The following is a 19,339-nucleotide window of genomic DNA, read 5'->3' on the forward strand; positions in this document are numbered from 1 at the left end:
TGTCCGGAGTTTCTTCCTTCTGGTGGGTTCGTGGTCTCACTGGCTTCAGGAGTGAAGCTGCATACCTTCTCGTTGAGTGTCACAAGACAGCGTGTCTGGAGTTGTTCCTTCCTCCCGGTGGGTTCAAAGTCTCACTAGCTTCAGGAGTGAAGCTGCAGATCTTCATGGTGAGTGTTACAGCTCATGAAGGCAGTGCAGACCCAAAGAATAAGCAGCAGCAACATTTACTGCAAGCAGCAAAAAAAACCAAGCTTCCAAACCATGGAAAGAAACCCCAGCTGGCTTGCAGCTCCCGGCTGGGCAGCCTTCTTTTATTCCCTTGTCTGACCCCCCCCCCCCCCCCACCCACATCCTTCTGATTGGTCCATTTTACAGAGAGCTGATTGGTCCGTTTTGACAGGGTGCTGATTGGTGCATTTACAAACCTTTAGCTAGACACAGAATGCTGATTGGTGCATTTACAATCCTTTAGCTAGACATAAAACTTCTCCAAGTCCCCACCAGATTAGCTAGATACAGAGTGCTGATTGGTGCGTTTACAATCCCCTAGCTAGACACAAAAGTTCTCCAAGTCCCCACCAGATTAGCTAAATACAGAGGGCTGATGGGTGCATCCACAAACCTTGAGCTAGACAGAGTGCTGATTGGTGGATATACAATCCTCCAGCTAGACATAAAAGTTCTCCAAGTCTCCTAGCTAGACATAAAAGTTCTCCAAGTCCCCACACGACTCAGGAGCCCAGCTGGCTTCCCCTAGTGAATCCTGTGCTGGGGCCATGGGCAGAGCTGCCCGCCAGTCCTGCGCCCCGTGCCCGCACTCCTCAGCCCTTGGGCGGTCGATGTGACTGGGAGCCACGGAGCAGGGGGCAGTGCCCATCAGGGAGGCTCCAGTGGGTGGGAGCCCGTGGGGGCAGGGGGCGGGGGTGGGGAGGGAGGTTCAGAAATGGCGGGCTGCACGTCCCGAGCCCTGCCGTGCAGGGAGGTGGCTGAGGCCTGGCCAGAAATCGAGCGCGGCACAGGCGGGCCAGCACTGTTGGGGGACCTGGCGCACCCTCTGCTGCTGCTGGCCCAGGTGCTATGCCCCTCACTGCCCAGGGCCAGGCGGCCCACTCTGAGTGTGGGGTCTGCCAAGCCTGCCCCCACCCGGAACTCGGGTTGGCCCGTGAGCATTGCGTGCAGCCCTGGTTTCCACCTGCGCCTCCCCCTCCACACCTCCCCTCAAGCAGAGGGAGCCGGCTCCGGCCTTGGCCAGCCCAGGGAGGGGCTCCTACAGTACAGCGGTAGGCTGAAGAGCTTCTCAAGGGTGGCCAGAGTGGACACCGAGGCCAAAGAGGCGCCGAGAGCAAGCGAGGGCTGCTAGCACGTTGTCACCTCTCACCTGCAACATAGAGAACAGAAGACACAGACACGCAGAGGGTGAGGTGCTGGAAGCCCTAGGCAGAAAGTAGAGTGATGTGGCCACGATCCGTGAAAGTCCAGAAATGCCAAGAGCCCCCAGAAGTTATAGGAGGCAGGGAAGGATTGTTCCCTAGAACTTTCAAGGCAATGTGGCCCTACTCGCACCCTGACTTCAGACTTCTGGCCTTCAGAATTGTAAGAAAATGCATTTCTGTTGTTTCAAGCCACCCAGTTTGTAGTTTGTAGGAATCTGTGAGAAGAGCCACAAGAAAATGATACAAACTCCCATGTACTCCCTCCACTACCAGGGGATTCTTTTCAAGCAAATCCCAGATAGCATATCATTTCATCTGTAAATGCTAGTATTCTTCTCTAGCAAGGAAGAATTTCCTTTCTAAACACAATCACACTATGATTATGTTTATTATGATAATCTATCATATTAAAATTCTATAATTTCTTAATTTCATCAAAGTTTCAGCATTCTAGTTCATGTGTCCCATAAAAATTTCTTAGTAGTTTGTTTATTTTGGTCAGCATCCAAGCAAGGTCCTTACAAAGCATTTGAGGGATATGAGTCCAGTTTTCTAGAAATTAATGAAAGAATAGAGACAGTCAGGTAGAGTGTGTGGGGGTTTGTGAGTTCTCAAAGCCCACTCTCATATACCCAGGTTCTGGAGGTGCATAGAGCTGTGTATGGGTCTGTGCAGATGTCATTGTCCATTGGTGATGAAGCACTGGGGACCCAGCAAGCCAAGCCCCACACCACAAGCTCACAGTACAAGGGAGCAGACATAGTAGCCCTCAGGTGTTATTAGAGGCTCACTGGGGCCCGGTGGAGGGCAGAGGACAGCCCGGCGCTCCTGGGAAGCAATGAGGTAGTGTTAAGTGTGTCCACTGGGAAGGAGCTTGCCAGGCAGGGCTAGCAAATGCACCCAGGCAGGAAAGCAAGAGGCCCCACCATGCTCAGAGGGTGGATTGGGCTGGAGATCAAGGAGTGAGGACAGGTGTGAGGATACCTTCTATATGCAGTCAGGACTCACTGCAGAATTCTGTGATTTTTTTTTTCCAATTTGTATTTTAGAAAAGCTACGCTGGTTGTAAGTGGAGAAGAGACTAGAGCAAAGTGAAGCTACAGGTAGGAAGCCTGTGTCTGTCTGCTGCCTCAACCACCTCTGCCAACTGTGGGGAAGCTCATTCTAACAGGAGAGCTCAAATTGCAGAAGCCCGGGTATCCCAGGGAAGATTAACATTATAGGCCCAGTATGTGGGTGGAGCTAGAAAGCACTCCTCATCTAAGCACTCTGGCACAATGACACACCACCGAAAAATGATTTTGCTATAGTAGTTACTTAAATGTAATTCAAATATACCATCTGTATCTTGGCAGCCCAGGCCTGAGTGGCACTGAGGGAACTGAGGGAATGTTCATGACGGTGGCCCCCACAGAGCCTTAAGGAGCAGAGTGAGGATGAGCCAGGAGCACACGCACTGTAAGGGACAACAGGGTGGCCTGAGAGCAGAGGGTGGGTCTGTTTGCTCTTCAATATTTCATCACCTCCTAGAAAACTGAGGGATCCACAGCACACAGAATGGTTGTTTTGCAAATGCATAAGAAAAAACGCTTTTATCAGAAATAAAATGACTGTCCAGGAAAAGAAGAAAATGTCTTTATGCCATTACCCAGGATGGTAACTCTTCTCCTGTACATACCTGAGAATGTCAGAAGTGCATTTCTACGTTGGCATTTTAATAGATTGTATGACAAATGTTACAGGACAATTCTTGGAAAAGTCAAACAAACCACAAAATCTGTAGTTTCTTCTTTTTTACCAAATTTTTACTTCCAAGAAAGTGGTAGGTTAGGAGGAGATTAGAAATCTGAATTCATATCAGATCCTAATGAAAACAAACCAATTTTAGCTAAGTTGACAAATAAGAGTTATTTATTATTTAATTAGCATGTAATTGGAAAGAGTTTATTAGCTTTACAAGAGGCGCAATCCACACTTAGGTAAAGCACTTCATTGTTGCAAACTGTAGAATATTGGTCTGGCATATTCTTGGCCTCCATGGCTGCTTTATTAAAACCTGAAAATCTTCCTTGCTTCTTCTAAAGATTTCTCATCCATGGGAGGCTTTCTCTGGCTGCCAGGCTGCAGAAACTTCTTCACCGTGGGCAGGTTGCTGATTCTGGTTTTCAGGGCCTGTAATCCACAAAGCACAGCCTCAGAGTGAAGCCAAGGCCTGCCACCATCATTAAGATGACCCAGGGAATCTGAGCCCCTCGTGCCAAAGACCAAGCGAGTCCCCTCCATGAGTACCAGCATGGAGGCAGAAACAGGCACCCAGTGCGAAATGAAGATAAGAGGAATAACATGTAGCTCACTTTATTTTCCCCAAAGATGTCTTGAAGTTTTAATCAGTTCAGTCATCCCTATCTTTCTCCTTACATATTAATCCTATAGATTTGTGGCTCTCGTATAAGACAAGAAAAATCAATGTGCCTGTGAGATATCAACACAGGTCAGTCTCTAAGCAGAAGTAAAACTATGGGGAAATGAGTTGGAAAGGAAAATGTTATAGAAAACATTAAACACAAACCATGGGACCACCTTTTCTCAGTGAGAGATACAGTGTGGGGGGCAGAGTGCTGGGAGAGCTGTGCAGAGAGGACCACAATGTTTGACAAAAGGAGCCGGAGCCCAGGGAGGAAACCAGATGGAAAGGGCTCTGCTCAGACCAACTCAATGTGGGAAGACAAGGGCACATGTGGGATAAAGGACATCACAGAGAACTCAGGAACAGAAACCACATTGAAATAGAGGGATGGAAAGAGCTGCTGGGCGCTGGGTCCTTTCCATGATAAAAGGCAAAATACTCTTCATGGGGTAGCATGCACCACAAATTTCCTTTCCAGAACAAAAGTGTTTTCATTCCTCAAAATTGGAGCCTGGAAGCTCATTTTGGAGACCTTGGGGGCACTGAAGGGCTGGAGAAGGGTGGGGTCAAAACATGGTCAGTCCCAGGGCCCAGATATGAGATCCCAATATAAGAGATGTGGGGCTGTCTCTCTGGGCTGTGAAATGGGTCACCTTCAGCAGAGGGAAGCTGGAGATAAGACTCGAGTCAAGCTCTTCCACGTAGTAGAGAAGTTCCACCAGGTGAATGTCAGCCCGGCTCAGCTTGTTGCCAACAAGGTAGTCTTGTCCCTGGCTCTTTAAGACCTGGAGAATGGGAGGAATCAGATCAGGAACACATGCTCACCCAGGCTGGGACCCCTGCTTCTTTCAGAGCCTCTCCACCCTGACTTTCCCCACCTCTGTTGCCTTATTGCATGGGTGCAGAAATCCCAAGCTTTCTCCACATTATCTGAATGAATGAGAGAGTAAGAACTGTAACTCTGCTCACTGCTTGGTTGGAGGCCAGGCTACCATTTTCTCTTCTCATCCACATCACTATGGTGTCTACACGACCCACCCAGCTTGCTTCTTTCACATGCGCCAAGGACTTAGCACCTGCCGCCACATGTTCTGTCTGCCCCAGGCCCTACAGCGTGGAGCCCTCACATTCAGGACATGGCTCTACATTCTGCTCCCTCCCTCTCCAATCTCCCTTGGGCAATGACTCCACCTTCATGACAACACTCTTCCCCCAGAAGGAGACTATTTCAGAGTCCTCATTTGTCCTTGTCTGCTCTCCTCATTCCCTGCTCTATCTCCCTGGGTTCTGAAGTAAACCTGGGTGAACCTGAATTCATCATGTTTCTTACAGCATCGACTCTGGTTCCTAACCGGCACTCTGTTATAATTTGCAAGCTGAAGTGTTTAGGGGTGGACTGCACTGATGTCTGCAACTTACTATAAAATGCATTTTAAAGAATCTTCCTCTGCATCCCACAGTCACTCTCCTTTTAAAAAATACTGATCCCTGAAACACTGCAATATTCTCTGGTTGGGCAATTGGTCTCCTGTCTTCCTACACAGGTTGCCAGAATATTTTCTGATGGATCACTTTCATCATGTTCTTCTTCCATCAAAGTCCGTGGGGTTCCATAGATTCAACAGCAACCTCCAGTGTGATCCAGAGCCTTCCACAGCCCACGTTCTACTTATGAATATGAAATTTTGTTGAACAGAGAATTTCATGTTGGGGTCTAGTAAATTAAAATTTTACTGGAAAATCATAGCTTGGGTATAAGTGGTACAATTGTTCCTCCAAGTCTATTTGCATAAAATGCCTTGAGAGTCAGAGTGCTGCCTTGGTGTTCATGAAGTCTCACTGAAAGTGAAGGTCAGTGGCCTCAGGAATGCCCACCCACTATTTTTCTACTGGTGTCTAAACTCAGTTCCCCTAAACATTGAACAGCTTCACTTACTTTTTCAAAGGCAGGGAAGTAGCGATTTTTTATTTTCTCTTTGACCAAGGTGGTCTTGGCATCTCTTTCCTCTGGTTGACATACGAGCAGAAGAACGATCATTTCAGTCAAATCTACTATACCTTCTGTGTACATATCAATCCTGAAAGACAAAAACAACCAAACCATCACATGCCTTTTGCCTTAGATTTTATAGGTTTATAAAAACCTAAGAGAATAGAGGGTCAGATGGTGGCAAAGTAATTCACCTCCAGTTAGTGCCTTTTATACTCTAGTCATTATGCTCTGAGTTTTACAGGTATATAGTCATTAGGTTCTGATTTTTACAGGTATATTAACATTTATTTCCTAAAACAACCTATCAAGGTAGATAGATCTCAAAATTTTGTTACACACATGACCTAATACAGGAAAAAGAGCATCGGTGGTCACAGTCATGAGAGAAATTGGTGGAATCACTGCCAGTACCCACTGATGCTGTGCCAGGATTTATCATCTCAATTGTGGCTTGTTCTGTGCATGAACTTAGTGTGAGTCAACTGGCCAAAGACCTGCCCTCTAAGTAATCCTAAAAGAATCCCTGGCACAGCCATCTCAGCCATATTTCTTGTCCTCTCTCATCATTTTACAGCTCCCAGGGCTCCTGTGCCCCATATTAGCAGTTCTTCCAATTACACCCATGAAACACATTTCTACAGCCCTCTCCATGTGCTGTTGCCTAACTCTAGCCATGTGTGCCTTTCCTGAGACCCCACCTAAGAATCCCCTTCCCCGGTGAAATTCTCTATACAATTACAACCAGTGCAAACTTTTCTTCTTTTGTGTCAAACTAGAGTTTCACAATACTTTTTAAAACAAGACCTTTATTGACGTATGTTCACATACTGTAATTGCAACCTGTTAAATTACACTATTGAGTGGTTTTTGGTGGATTCACAGAATTCTGTAAAAATCATCACAGTCTAATTCCAGAATTATTCTTATCACCCTGATAAGGACATCTGTACCATTAGTGGTATTCTTCATTTATCTCCAAGCCCCACTCCTTTACCTCCAGGCAACCACTAATCTACTTGCCACCTCTATGGATTTGAATATCTGGACATTTCATACAAAAAGAATCCTATAATACTTGGCCTTCTGTGTCTTGTGTATTTTATGTAACATGTCTTTATTGTTTAACCATCTTGTAGCATGCATTGGTACTTCATTCCTTTTATGACCAAATATCTTTCCATTGCATGGCTAAGGCATTTTTTTCTCCTCCATTGATTGATTGATGGATATTTGGGTTGTTTCCACTTTTTGAATACTATGAATATTGTTATTTGCATTGTTCATTTATGTAAAAAATTTAGTGTGGATGTATTTTTGATTGTTTGGGGATATGCCTACTAGAGCAACTGCTGGGTCATTGGTAATACTATGTTAAAGTTTTTGTGGAGCTGCCAACAGTTCCATTCAGGATTTATTTGTAATTATGCAGTGTCATCACAACAGAGAGGAGACCCCTTGGCTTTGTTGGTATTGAATCAATCTGGCTGTTTCAGCCTTCTATCCACGTGTCAAGGTAACCCCAGCATCCTGGGCACCAGCCTCTACTAGCCCTGCTCAAGTGTTCTAGTCCATATAATTGGTTGGTAATTTAGGTTCCTGGTCATGATTCTTGGAATTACGGGGACCTGAGATTCAGCTTATTTGCAGCCTTCCCTCCCCAGGCCTTCATCTACAGACTCTCAGACATTCTATGCCTTGCCCTACGCTGTTGGCTGGAGTCTAGCCTCTGAAGTTCTGAGTACCCGAATCATGATTCCCCATCCTCCTCAGTTCATAGGGTTTATGAGTGTTTGGAAACCTCCGTCAGGTTGCAGGATCCATGGACTGCATCCTCCTCTAAAATCACCCTCGCCTGAACCCTCCCCATGTTCACTGTTCCCTCATCTCCATGGGACTCTGCAATACTGGACCTCAGTGTGCATCACCAAGACCCAGCCTGCTGCTGGTCATGATGCCCTGCCATGGTCCCACCCACTCAAAGAAGGACTTAAATCACTCTGTGTTCTCTGTGGATGGAAGAACAGAAAATATACCATACAGGGCTCTCTCCTTCATGTCTTTCCCATAAAGGTTGTATTTGCTGGCAATGTAGTTAAGAATGGCTCTGGTCTGCACCAGCTTCATCCCGTCAATCTCAACCATTGGTACTTGCTGGAACAGCAAACTCCCATCTTAGAAAGAAGAAAAAAAAAGGAATATGAAGTGTCTATGAAACCCACCCTTTCGGGATGAAAAAAATGGTTATGGAAATGACTAAATTTGTGAAATGAAAAAGAAATTATTGCCTGGTAAGATTTCACTTGAAACAACTTTTTTCCTTGTTTTGTTTTTTGAGACAGAGTCTCACTCTGTCGCCCAGGCTGGAGTGCAGTGGGACGATCTCAGCTCACTGTAACCTCTGCCTCCTGGGTTCAAGCAATTCTCCTACCTCAGCCTCCTGAGTAGCTGGGATTACAGGCATGCGCCAACATACCCAGCTAATTTTTGTATTTTTAGTAGAGATGTGATCTCATCATGTTGGCCAAACTGGTCTCGAACTCCTGACCTCAAATGATCCACCCGCCTCAGCCTCTTAAAGAGCTGGGATTACAGGCATGAGCCACCATACCCGGCCCAAACAACATTTTAAAAAAGTTTCCTGTAGTTCTTCTTTTTCTTAAGAAGCTTCCTTTTACTTTTTATCCTGTTACTTCATTTTTGTTTTTATTTCCCCTCCAGATACATAGTAGGACTCTTGTATTTTTTGTGTTGATTTATCTTCATGGATATTTTAGGAAGAGGTTGGGACAAATTACAGTAGGACTGGCAACAGGGTGCCATTTAAAATGGGAAGTTCGCAGGGTAAGTCTCATGGTGTTTGTGACATTTAAGGCAGGTTCTGAGAGGTTTTTAATGTAAGGGTCCCCTTTTCTGCTCTTCAAAGCCTGCAATAGTGCCACAGTGCTACTTTGTCACGCCCCCCCATGAACGAAAAACCTCAAGGCAATGGCCACGTTGATTTCTCCTCCTTTCATCTAGCGCATGTTCTTGCGTGTGCTTGGATGGGGAGGGCTCTATGGGATCCTGTGCTGATAACCACAGCTCACTGACGGTCCCCCAAGCATGAAAACAGAAAAAGGGCTTTCCCCGGGGGCGGGATATCATTCCTCTAACAAATACTCTGAGAGGTCTGGTCCTTTTAGCTTGGAGAGAGTTGCCAGACCTGATCAAGGAGCCACATCCCTTCCATTTTAACCACTTTCTCCCTCTCCACCGTGACTAAATATCACCCCCCACACACATAGGCATTCCCGGCTGCTCAACGTTCCTCTGTACCTTCTACTAGAAACCCTCATCAGAGTTACTTAGAGATTGATCTTACCATTTCTTAACTTGTCCAAATCTTCTGCAGATTCTAGAAATTTCTCTTCAAACTGGAAGCAGAAACAGTAAATGTGTTCTTCTTAGTTAATTCTGTTATAGACTTGTGATGTTGAATGGCCCCTATCTCGTGTATGATTTGGAGAATATAAGATTTCTGAGTTTTGCAGGATACACAGAGGGGGCTGGTAATGGCCATTTGGGAATTTAGACCTAATTCATTGAGAAAAGTGCATGGGTCACAGCACGTAGCTGCTCAGTCTTTTAGTTCACAGCCACCCTGTTCTCATGAATGTCTATGATTAGGTCATGTTTTGAGAGGGGACATCACTGGAAAGAAGGCACTGAGCAGTTCTCCTAGTTATGGTGTTGTCATATCTTAGGAAAGCCTGTGTCTCCAGGTGAGATCAGACCACAACTTGTGTGTCCCCAGTGTAGGGTATGCCATGGGCTAATGGCCATCAAATATTCTGCCACCAAGGAGCCTCTGCTATAATTTATATCACCCCACTTTTCAGGAACGCTGCTAAGGGTGAAATAGGTTGCAGCTGTTGCACAGCTTTAACACTTGCAAATATAATTTTCTCTTCTGAAGTACATGGGACCCAATAGGGTAAAATTCTCAATTTAATAAAGGAATTAGAGTCCCACGCTAACATTATTTTTCATGAAAACCTCTGGTTTCTGATGTGGTTTTGTGGGTTCAATATCACCATTTTCATGTACTGGCTTCTTGACTTTGGACATGTTACTGAAACTCTCTGTGTCTGAGTATGCTAATCTATGAAATGGGTATACTTACGGCACCTATGGTATAGGCTGATATCAAGATTAAATTACAAGGTCATGCAAAGCACTTAGAAAAGTAGCAGGTGTATAGTAACTGCTCATTAAATATAAGTTATGTTTAGAATTTTGAAACTATACTTAGTTCTTGATCTACATCCAGTAACTTAAACGTTGGAGTAAATTCCACCTCGTCCTGAGACAAGTCACTTTGGTGGAAATGGCAGCCAGCAACAAGGCTGTCTCAATCTGACCAGAAGCTATGAGTGGTTGCAGGTATTTAATACAGATATGAAATTCAGTTATTACATAATGATGCAGTTGACTTAAATAGGCAGAATCTATCAAACCAAAAGTCTAAGCAAAAGTTATCAAGGTTTTCTGGATTTCAATGTTGTTATGATCTGGTTCCAATCTTGACTCTGCCTCAAAATAGCTGTGTGATCTAGGAATTATTGCTTAAAATCTTCAAGCCTTAGATTCTTAATCTGCAAAATGGGAATATAATATTTTCTTAAATGGAATTTTGTAATGTTTCAAAATGCATGATACAGGGCCTGACCCACATACATCAAGTAATAAATAGTAGCGGTGTTTCCAGTGGCTAATTATACTTTAATGGAGTTCTTTATGGTGAAAGATCAGGAATTTGGGGGTTTCTGGCTTGCTCCATGGAACAGAATTTGTTGTGGATCTATGATCACACAGGACCAGGATCTAGAGGTCATGGGGGTGTGTGCCAGCAATTAATAAGGCATCCAGTTCAGGACAAACCTAAGGAAAGGTGGGTGGTCCAGGAAGGAGGGTAGCCAAGGTGGGGTGGGGTTGGCAAGTGGGATGTGAGGACTGGGTTGTGATCATCAGCCTTAGGGCACTGAGACCCCAGAAGCCTGAGCAAGGTCTGCAGTCAACCCTGCCCCCGCCTTCAGTCAGGCTGGATGGAGACCTGGGAACCTGGGTTCCTCGCAGCCTTGCCCCTCCCTCCCTCCTGCTGAACTCTTCCTACCCGGGCTCTGAACACATCCCTGAGCAGCAGAGCTGATGTCTGGGTGACAGTGAAACAGGGTATTCATTTGTACAAAGGAAACAACCTAGAATGATAGTGTTTGGATTTCTTATGTGCTTATTTCTTCATAGAACTGAGAAAGGGTGAGGCTAAAGTCCCAAGCCTTCGTGAAGCAACGCACAAAGTACCGTTCCGAGGCTCAGGTCCACACGGCGCTGTGAGGCTGAAGGTGCGCGCTAGAAGTTCCCTTCACAGGACGCCACCTCACCTGAAACCCCCCTTTTCTGCTGCCACCCGAGGGACAAGATCTCCTGTTTGTCCATGACTCACTTCCCAGGAAAACCCTCAGGCAGTCGCTGAAGGACTCTGTTCTGGACTGGGAAGTGTTTTTCTCAGTGACACCTCTAGAGGGCAGCACTCAGCGGAGTCCCACAGACACCTCCCAGCATTTCCTCCTCAAACACTGGGAGGATGACCTGGTAACACTGGGGAATGCTTGGGTGTTCTAGAAGCCTCCACGCCTCATTTTAACCACGTGTTTACTTGTCTGCATCCTCATAGACATGTAGGCCGCCCCAGGGCAGGGACTGTGTCTGTCTTGTTCACTGTCTATCTCCATGACCTAGTACAGAACCTGGAATTAATAAGTGCTCAACAAATAATTGCTGTGAATGTAGTCAGTCTTTAATAGGTAGTTTGTTACAATCCACTCCCTTACACCTCTCATTTATAGTTTGCATTTTATCTCTAACTACTGACATTTTTTAATATTACGTATTTTTATTTTTTTGTTGTGGAAATTATGAACATGAATAAAAATAAACAGAAAAGCATAAAAATTCTCCTTATATTTCTACCTAGAATCAATAATTATCAACCAAAACCAATATGAAGTTATATTTATGCCCACCTACTTCTCCTTTTGTAATAATTCCAAAGAAATCCCAGATCCATATGATTAATCCTTAAATACTTCAATGTGTTTTCCTAAAACACATAAACTATTCTAAAGATAATCATAGTACATTATCACACATGAAATATTAACAATAATTATTTCATGTCATCAAATATTCAGTCAATATTCATGTTTCTAATGCCATAAATTATTTTTTACAGTTTGTTTAAATTCTAATCCACTTAAGTTCTACACTTTTTGATTAGTTTCTTAATTGTATTTTAACATGTATGCTCTTAGATGAGAAGAAATTTTAACAATTTTTAGGTCAAATCTATTCATCTTTTTCTTAATTACAGTCCATTTTTATTTAAGGCACAATGCTTCAGTAAGTAATCATTGCATAGTTTCTGTGGGAAAAGTATGTGCTAATGCAATTTTAAATCCAACTTAAGATGACCTAACTCAGAACCTACCTCTACTCCAGCTGCAGCCAGGAGCCACCGGATGGACTCCATTCTGCCCCGTGCATTGGAGTAGTGGAGCTTGGGCTTCTCTGCCATGATAGCAGTCTCCTGGAGGTTTCTCTAAGCCTGAATGAATGAATGAATAATTGAAACGATAGAATCAAAAATGTACTTTAGGATGTGTGGTTGAAAACCACAAACAATGCTTAAGAAGAACCTGCCTTCTTCATGACTGGGTTGAAGCAGTTCCCGGAATGTTTTCTTGGCTCAAATTGTTACCCAGCAGTGGCCAACCTCAAATCAGTCTCAAGTCTTCATTGTTTACCTGTGACTTTTCTTGGCAGCCTAAGAGGTGAGAGTATGTGGTAAAAATACATGTATAGGAGTTAATGGGAAGAGGAAGAATTCAAGAACTAATATTTATTGAAAACTTCGTAGTGATCCTTCCTCAATGCTAGTCCCTTTCAATATTTTATATCTTTAACCCTCCTTATAGTCCCATGAAATGGTTGTTTTCTCCATTTTTTAGTTAATGAAATCGAACATCAGAGAAATACAATGTTCACAGTCACACTCTGGTTGGTGATGGACATGAATATCTACACCAAGGACTAAAATGAAGTCACCCCTGGAAACCAGCTGGGTGAAGGCCCTGGGAACCCATGAACTGGTTGTGAAACCAGAGGATGTCACTGACAGGGAGGACCGGCAGGGAGCTAAGTCACTCTTCAGCTCTCTGGCTGTGAGACTGCATTTGATCAAAACCAGAAATTAGACTTCAGACTTGTTTTACTGTAGCTAGAAGATCCAAAGCCTTTCAACAGAGAATGCTAATCCCTTGCTTCTTTTGGCATTCTATATTTTAACTCTGTGGGCAGCATTTTGTTTTATAACCTGGCAAAAGAGATGTTGCTGCATTAACTTTGCAGGATATGGAAGGAGCTAGCATTTGTTCAACGTCAGTCATACACTGGCCATTCTTCTAAACTTCTCTCATTTTGTCCTACAAAAATCACCTAAGGTGAAAGGCTGTTGCTATTCTCATTTTACAGTCGAGGATACTGAGGTTTTTAAAGTAACTTACCCAGATTAAGTGGTGGATCTGGGATGCAGACTCACTGCTATTAAAAGCTAAAGACTGAGTCTTATTTTCTATGTTAGTGTTTCTGAAATATGCATGGTAATCTTTCAGTAGATTGTGAAAGCCCACTACTTTTTAAAATGAAATAGAAAAGAATAGAAAATGTCAGTGAGCATGACATGTTGAAAGGTAAGTAATGTTTGATGAGTTGTTAGTTTCAGTTATTTGTATATTGTGTGTACGGATGTTTGCATGTGTGCATGCTCACTTGCTCATTGTAAATGGTTAGAGAGAAATTGACTGGGCTCATCAGTGAAGTTTGATAGCCCTTGCTCTATCCCAGGCTGTTTGGGAGGTGGAACATAGCAGAGTATCAGAGAATGAAAACCAGTGGCTGCAGGGACAGATGCAACTAATTGTATCATGAATGTGAATGGAAGGACACAGGACTCATTGAAAGCAGGAGTTCCAGTGCCAGGACTTAGGAACAGTTGCATTTTCTCTCCAAACCCCCAGCTCTGTTATTAAACATTAATTCTTCTTGCAAAGTTTTGTGATTGTTGAGTTTAGAAGAAAAATATACTTGCCTTTAACAACTAATGTATTTTTTTTTTTTTTACATGGAGTTTTACTGTTTTTTTCCCAGGCTGGAGTGCTATGGCGCAATCTCAGCTCATGCAAACTCAGCCTCCCAGTTTCAAGTGATTCTCCTGCCTCAGCCTCCCAAGTAGCTTGGATTACCAGCACATGCCACCACACCTGGCTAATTTTGTATTTTTTGTAGAGACTGGGCTTCAGCATGTTGGCCAGGCTGGTCTCAAACACCTGACCTCAGGAGATCCACTTGCCTCAGCATTCCAAAGTGCTGGAATTACAGGCGTGAGCCACTGCACCTGCCGTCAACTAATGTACTTCTACAAAAGTATGTGTGACTTAAATTTAGACATCAAAATCTTTTTTTTATACTTTAAATTCTGGGGTACATGTGCAAAACATGCAGGTTTGTTACATAGGTATGCACATGCCATGCTGCTTTGCTGCACCCTTCAACCCGTCATCTACATTAGGTATTTCTCCTAATGCTATCCCTTCCCTAGGCCCCCACCCCACTATAGGTCCTGGTGTGTGATGTTACCCTCCCTGTGACCATGTGTTCTCCTTGGTCAACTCCCACTTATGAGTGAGAACATGTGGTGTTTTGTTTTCTGTTCTTGTGATAGCTTACTGAGAATGATGGTTTCCAGCATCATCCATGTCCCTGCAAAGGACATGAACTCATCCTTTTTTATGGCTGCATGGTATTCCATGGTGTATATGTGCCACAATTTCTTTATCCAGTCTATCATTGACGGGCATTTGGGTTGGTTCCAAGTCTTTGCTATTGTGAACAGGGCTGCAGTAAACATACATGTGCATGTGTCTTTGTGGTAGAATGATTTATAATCCTTTGGGTATATACCCAGTATATACCCAAATGGGATTGCTGGGTCAAATAGTATTTCTAGTTCTAGATCCTTGAGGAATTGCCACACTGTCTTCCACAATGGTTGAACTAATTTACACTCCCACCAACAGTGTAAAAGTGTTGCTATTTCTCCACATCCTCTCGAGCATCTGTTGTTTCCTGACTTTTTAATGATCGCCATTCTAACTGGCATGAGATGGTATCTCATTGTGATTTTGATTTGCATTTCTCTAATGACCAGTGATGATGAGCTTTTTTTATATGTTTGTTGGCTGCATAAATAGACATCAAAATCTTTTAAATGTCTACATTTTAAAATGTGGGAGTCAATAGTTTAGCCTTTGGAAAGTAAAGAATTCTTTGAAATCATACTGAATCAACTCACCTGTTCTGTGATTAGATATTTTGATGTTGCACTTTCCTAACTTGGGAAATGCAAATATCATTATTCAGCAGAAAGAAAGGCAGAGTGAAGTTCACACAAAAGTGTGGGGTGCGGTTGTTTAATTGTTATGGACTAGAGTTCACAGTGTCATGATTCCACTCCCCACACTAAGCTCCCTTAGCCATTGATTGAGAATCATGTTTCAAAAGGAAATGAATTTTTATCTTACATAACATTTTATCACAACACTCCTGCTGATAACTAACATATCGCCTCTCAATATGAGGTTTCCAAGGGTCAGGCTAAGACTGGGGCAGAGGTTACCGTTGAGCTTTGTTCGGTCAACACAGAATGAGAACCTGAGAGCTCAAGGATTTGCCATGGGTCACACACACATGCTCCTCATTCATGGTCAATATCTAGGGAGTGTGTCTACCTTCTGCAACAACCCTGGGAAATGGCTCCTAATAGCTATTCAATGGGCACATTGAGTTTCAGAAAGCTAAAGCACCTATCTCATGCTGCACACTTGGTGAGCGTTGGGTCAGCCTGAACTCCTTCTGATTGCAGGTCCAGAGCTTTTCCACTCCACCTCATAATCTGGCTCTCTGCTCCTGTCTGATTATGTTGTTTTATATTTTTCTATTCAGGGTATATTAGCCAACTAAATGTTGGAAGGAGAGGGTGAGAGGGGAACATCTAATTCATGAGTTCTTACTCTTAGCAACTTTTCAGGGGCTTGCTTGGAAGAAAAAAGTAATGAAAGTGTGTCTTTCTCTACTTTGACAACCTAAAATCCAGAGTGAGTTGAAGACTAGTATAACTGTATTTACATCAATTAAAAATGGGCTTAATTTGAAAGGAATATAAGCTATGGTAATTCCAGGAGTAAATTAAAAGACTTACATCTCTGAGGTGGTCCCAATGACACTGTTTCTTATCGGAGAGAAGGGAGAATGAGATAAACCATGACTCCTCCCATTACAAGGTTCATAAAAGCTGTAGGTTGTTTAGTCTCTGAGCTTCAATTTTCTCTTCTTAGAGTAGAGGTAGTTATTTCTACTTTTGAGGGTTGTTGAGAAAGTTAAATGAGATAATGTACAAAAAATTCATAGTAGGAACTCAGCAATGGGTGTTTGCTCTTGTCCCAGTGCTTGGAAGATGGGTGACTCTCTGGACACATTGAGTAGCCCATGGATCTTCTTTCTTTGATCTATCTATCCATTAATTATTTTACCTACCAACAATCTATGTATACGTATCTATTTATAATCCTTATCTGTCTACCCATCCATGTATGTATTATTTTATCTATCAATCGTTCTATGCATCTGTCTGTAATCTGTCTGTCTCTTCATCATCTATTATCTGTCTATCCATATCTCTAGATCTCTATATTTTGTCCATAGAACTCTAGAAGGAATAAGATTTTATATGAATCCAGACTTATATCAAATCTGTCATATGGTGGCTCTCTGTTTCTCTCTCTCTTTCCTTTTTAGCTCCTGTACAGAAGTTAATGATATTCACTAATCAGTCCACCTGGATTAACAGGAAGTTTTCAATGAATGTCCAAGCAGTGGGGCACATCGGTAACGTAGCCTTGCTTAGCCCCATGAAGTCATGTAGTCCCACGGTTCTCAACCAGGGGGATTTTGCTCCTCTGCTCCAGAGGACATTGAGCAAGGTCTAGAGACATTTTGGGTTGTCACATCTGCAGGGAGGGAGAGGGGGCTACAAATCAGATAGGTAGAGGGCAGGGACACTTAGAAACCTCCTCGAGTGGGCAGGACAGATCTCCATTCAAAGAATTACACAGTTCAAAGGGCATCAACAGTCAGAGCCTCTTTCTTAGCTATCCTCTAGATTGGCCATGAGTTGGTAGTACTCCAGAGACAGAATATGACTTGTCGTCAAGCTAATTAGTGGCAGAGGCTCTACTAGAATCTAGTCCTCCTGACATTCAAACTAATTTATTCTAATTATAATAAACCTTAGTTTTGAATTTTCACAGCCAATATAGTATTACAGGATCACAACTTACAACAATTGTGTGTTGACTACTTACACAGAGAAATAAATTTTTGCATACATTGCCACTTCTTCCAGCACTGATTATTCTCAGATTGTTTAAAATGCTACCATTTCTTTTTTCTCCTCATGTCATTGTTTCCCATACCATTAAATTCTGAGGCCCTGGTTTTCTAAATTCTTCATTTTTACATTTCTGTAAAGATGTATCCAACAGAAAAGAAATAAACAATTCTTGAACTGTCACCCAAACACACCAAGATGGCACAATATGAGTAAAAACAGACTTTTCCTTGTACTAAGGACACATATTAGCGTATTTTTCTAGGAGGCTAGAGAGGAGGGTGTGAGGCAATGTAGAGAGATTTATAAGATCAGTACTTACTTTGTTAAACGCTGTCACTGTCGTGGCTGGACAACTGAATTCCAGGTCTTAATGTATTTATAAGCTCTTTGTTCCTTTCAATAGTTCCCTCCCATTGAAAGGAGAAAGGTCAAGTTAGGGAAAAGCCACTCCCACACATTTCATGGCCAAGGGGCCACCTACTGGATTCTAAGACATGAGGCAAGTGATCTGCTTATCAGAAGACACTGGTTAATATGTTCCTTTTCAAGGTTGGCAATTAGTTTAAACAATACCTTTCACCTAGATTTTGCTCTCTTTTCAAGTCAGCAGAAACTGGCTTTTTAAGGATGCTTTTTTTGTGTGAGTTGGATGCAAGGACTAGGGCAACTGAAAAATCTCTATTGTGAGCATAGCTGGGAAGGGATGTCTGTGAAGGGCAAGTTGATGGCACCCTTTTCTTACTGGGTTGCCAAATAAAATATAAGACATCCATGTAAATGTGAATTTCAGGCAAACAATCAATAATTTTTTAGTTATAGCTATGTTTCAAACACGGTATGAAACCAGATTATACTGAAATATTATTTACTGTTTATCTGAAATTCACATTTAGGTGGGTGTCCTGTATTTTATCTGACAAATCCGGGAACCCTATCTGCATATGCTTTCCTCTTTGCATCACTCAAATTGCCCATAATATAACAAATCTGAAAGCATCCATCACCTGGATTCATCAATTGCAAATAATCTTTCTTCATCTATACCATATAGGGGGTTATGTTGGCCCCCTAGAAAGATAGGTCCATATAGAAATCCCTAGACCCTGTGAATGTGATCTTATTTGGAAAAAGGCTCTTTGCAGATGTAATGAAGTAAAAAAATTTGAGATGAGATCATCTTGGTATATCTGGAAAGGCCCTGAATCCAATGACAATTGTCCTCACTGCAGAGAGAAGAGAAGACACAACATACAGAGGGTGAGGTGCAGGAAGGCAGAGGCAGAAATTAGAGTGATGTGGTCATGATCCATGAAAGTCCAGAAAGGCCAAGAGCCCCCAGAAGCTAGAAGACGCAGGGAAGGATTCCTGGAAATCACTTCTAATCTAAACACGCTGGCACAATGACACACCAGGGAAAAATAATTTTGCATATACTTACTTATATGTAATTCGCATATACCATCTGTATCTTGGCAGCCCAGGCCTGAGTGGCACTGAAGGAACTGAGGGAAGGCTCATGCCTGGGGCCTCACAGAGCCTTAAGGAGCAGAGTGAGGATGAGCCAGGAGCACACACACTGTAAGGGAAAACAGGGTGGCCTGAGAGCAGAGGATGGGTCTGTTTGCTCTTCAATATTTCCTCACCTCCTAGAAAACTGAGGAATCCACAGCAGAAAGAATGGTTGTCTTGTAAGTGGATAAGGAAGAATGCTTTCATCAGAAATAAAATGACGGTCCAAGAAAAGAAGAAAATGTCTTTATGTCATTACCCAGAATGGTAACTCTTCTCCTGTGCATACCTGAAAATATCAGAAGTATATTTCTACATTGACATTTTAATAGATTGTATGACAAATTGAATGTTGCAGGGCAATCCTTGGAAAAGTCAAACAAACCACATAATCTACATTATTTTTTTACTAAACTTTTAATTCCAAGAAAGTGGTAGGTTAGGAGGAGATT

General features: G+C 42.9%; 1 protein-coding gene across 1 annotated transcript; it reads right to left on the minus strand.

Moving 5' to 3' along the window:
- Positions 1 to 3,336: 3,336 nt before the first annotated feature.
- On the minus strand, positions 3,337 to 17,734 carry GSTA5 (glutathione S-transferase alpha 5). Its single transcript, XM_009451454.5, has 7 exons — positions 17,698 to 17,734; positions 12,360 to 12,476; positions 9,195 to 9,246; positions 7,872 to 8,004; positions 5,777 to 5,918; positions 4,494 to 4,625; positions 3,337 to 3,605 (listed from the first exon to the last, which is right to left on the minus strand). Exons 2-7 carry the CDS (start codon positions 12,444 to 12,446, stop codon positions 3,483 to 3,485), a joined length of 669 nt encoding a protein of 222 aa, XP_009449729.2. The 5' UTR covers positions 12,447 to 12,476; positions 17,698 to 17,734; the 3' UTR covers positions 3,337 to 3,482.
- Between the last annotated feature and the right edge of the window lie 1,605 nt (positions 17,735 to 19,339).

This window comes from Pan troglodytes, chromosome 5 (genome assembly GCF_028858775.2).
Source record: "Pan troglodytes isolate AG18354 chromosome 5, NHGRI_mPanTro3-v2.0_pri, whole genome shotgun sequence".
NCBI lineage: Eukaryota > Metazoa > Chordata > Mammalia > Primates > Hominidae > Pan > Pan troglodytes.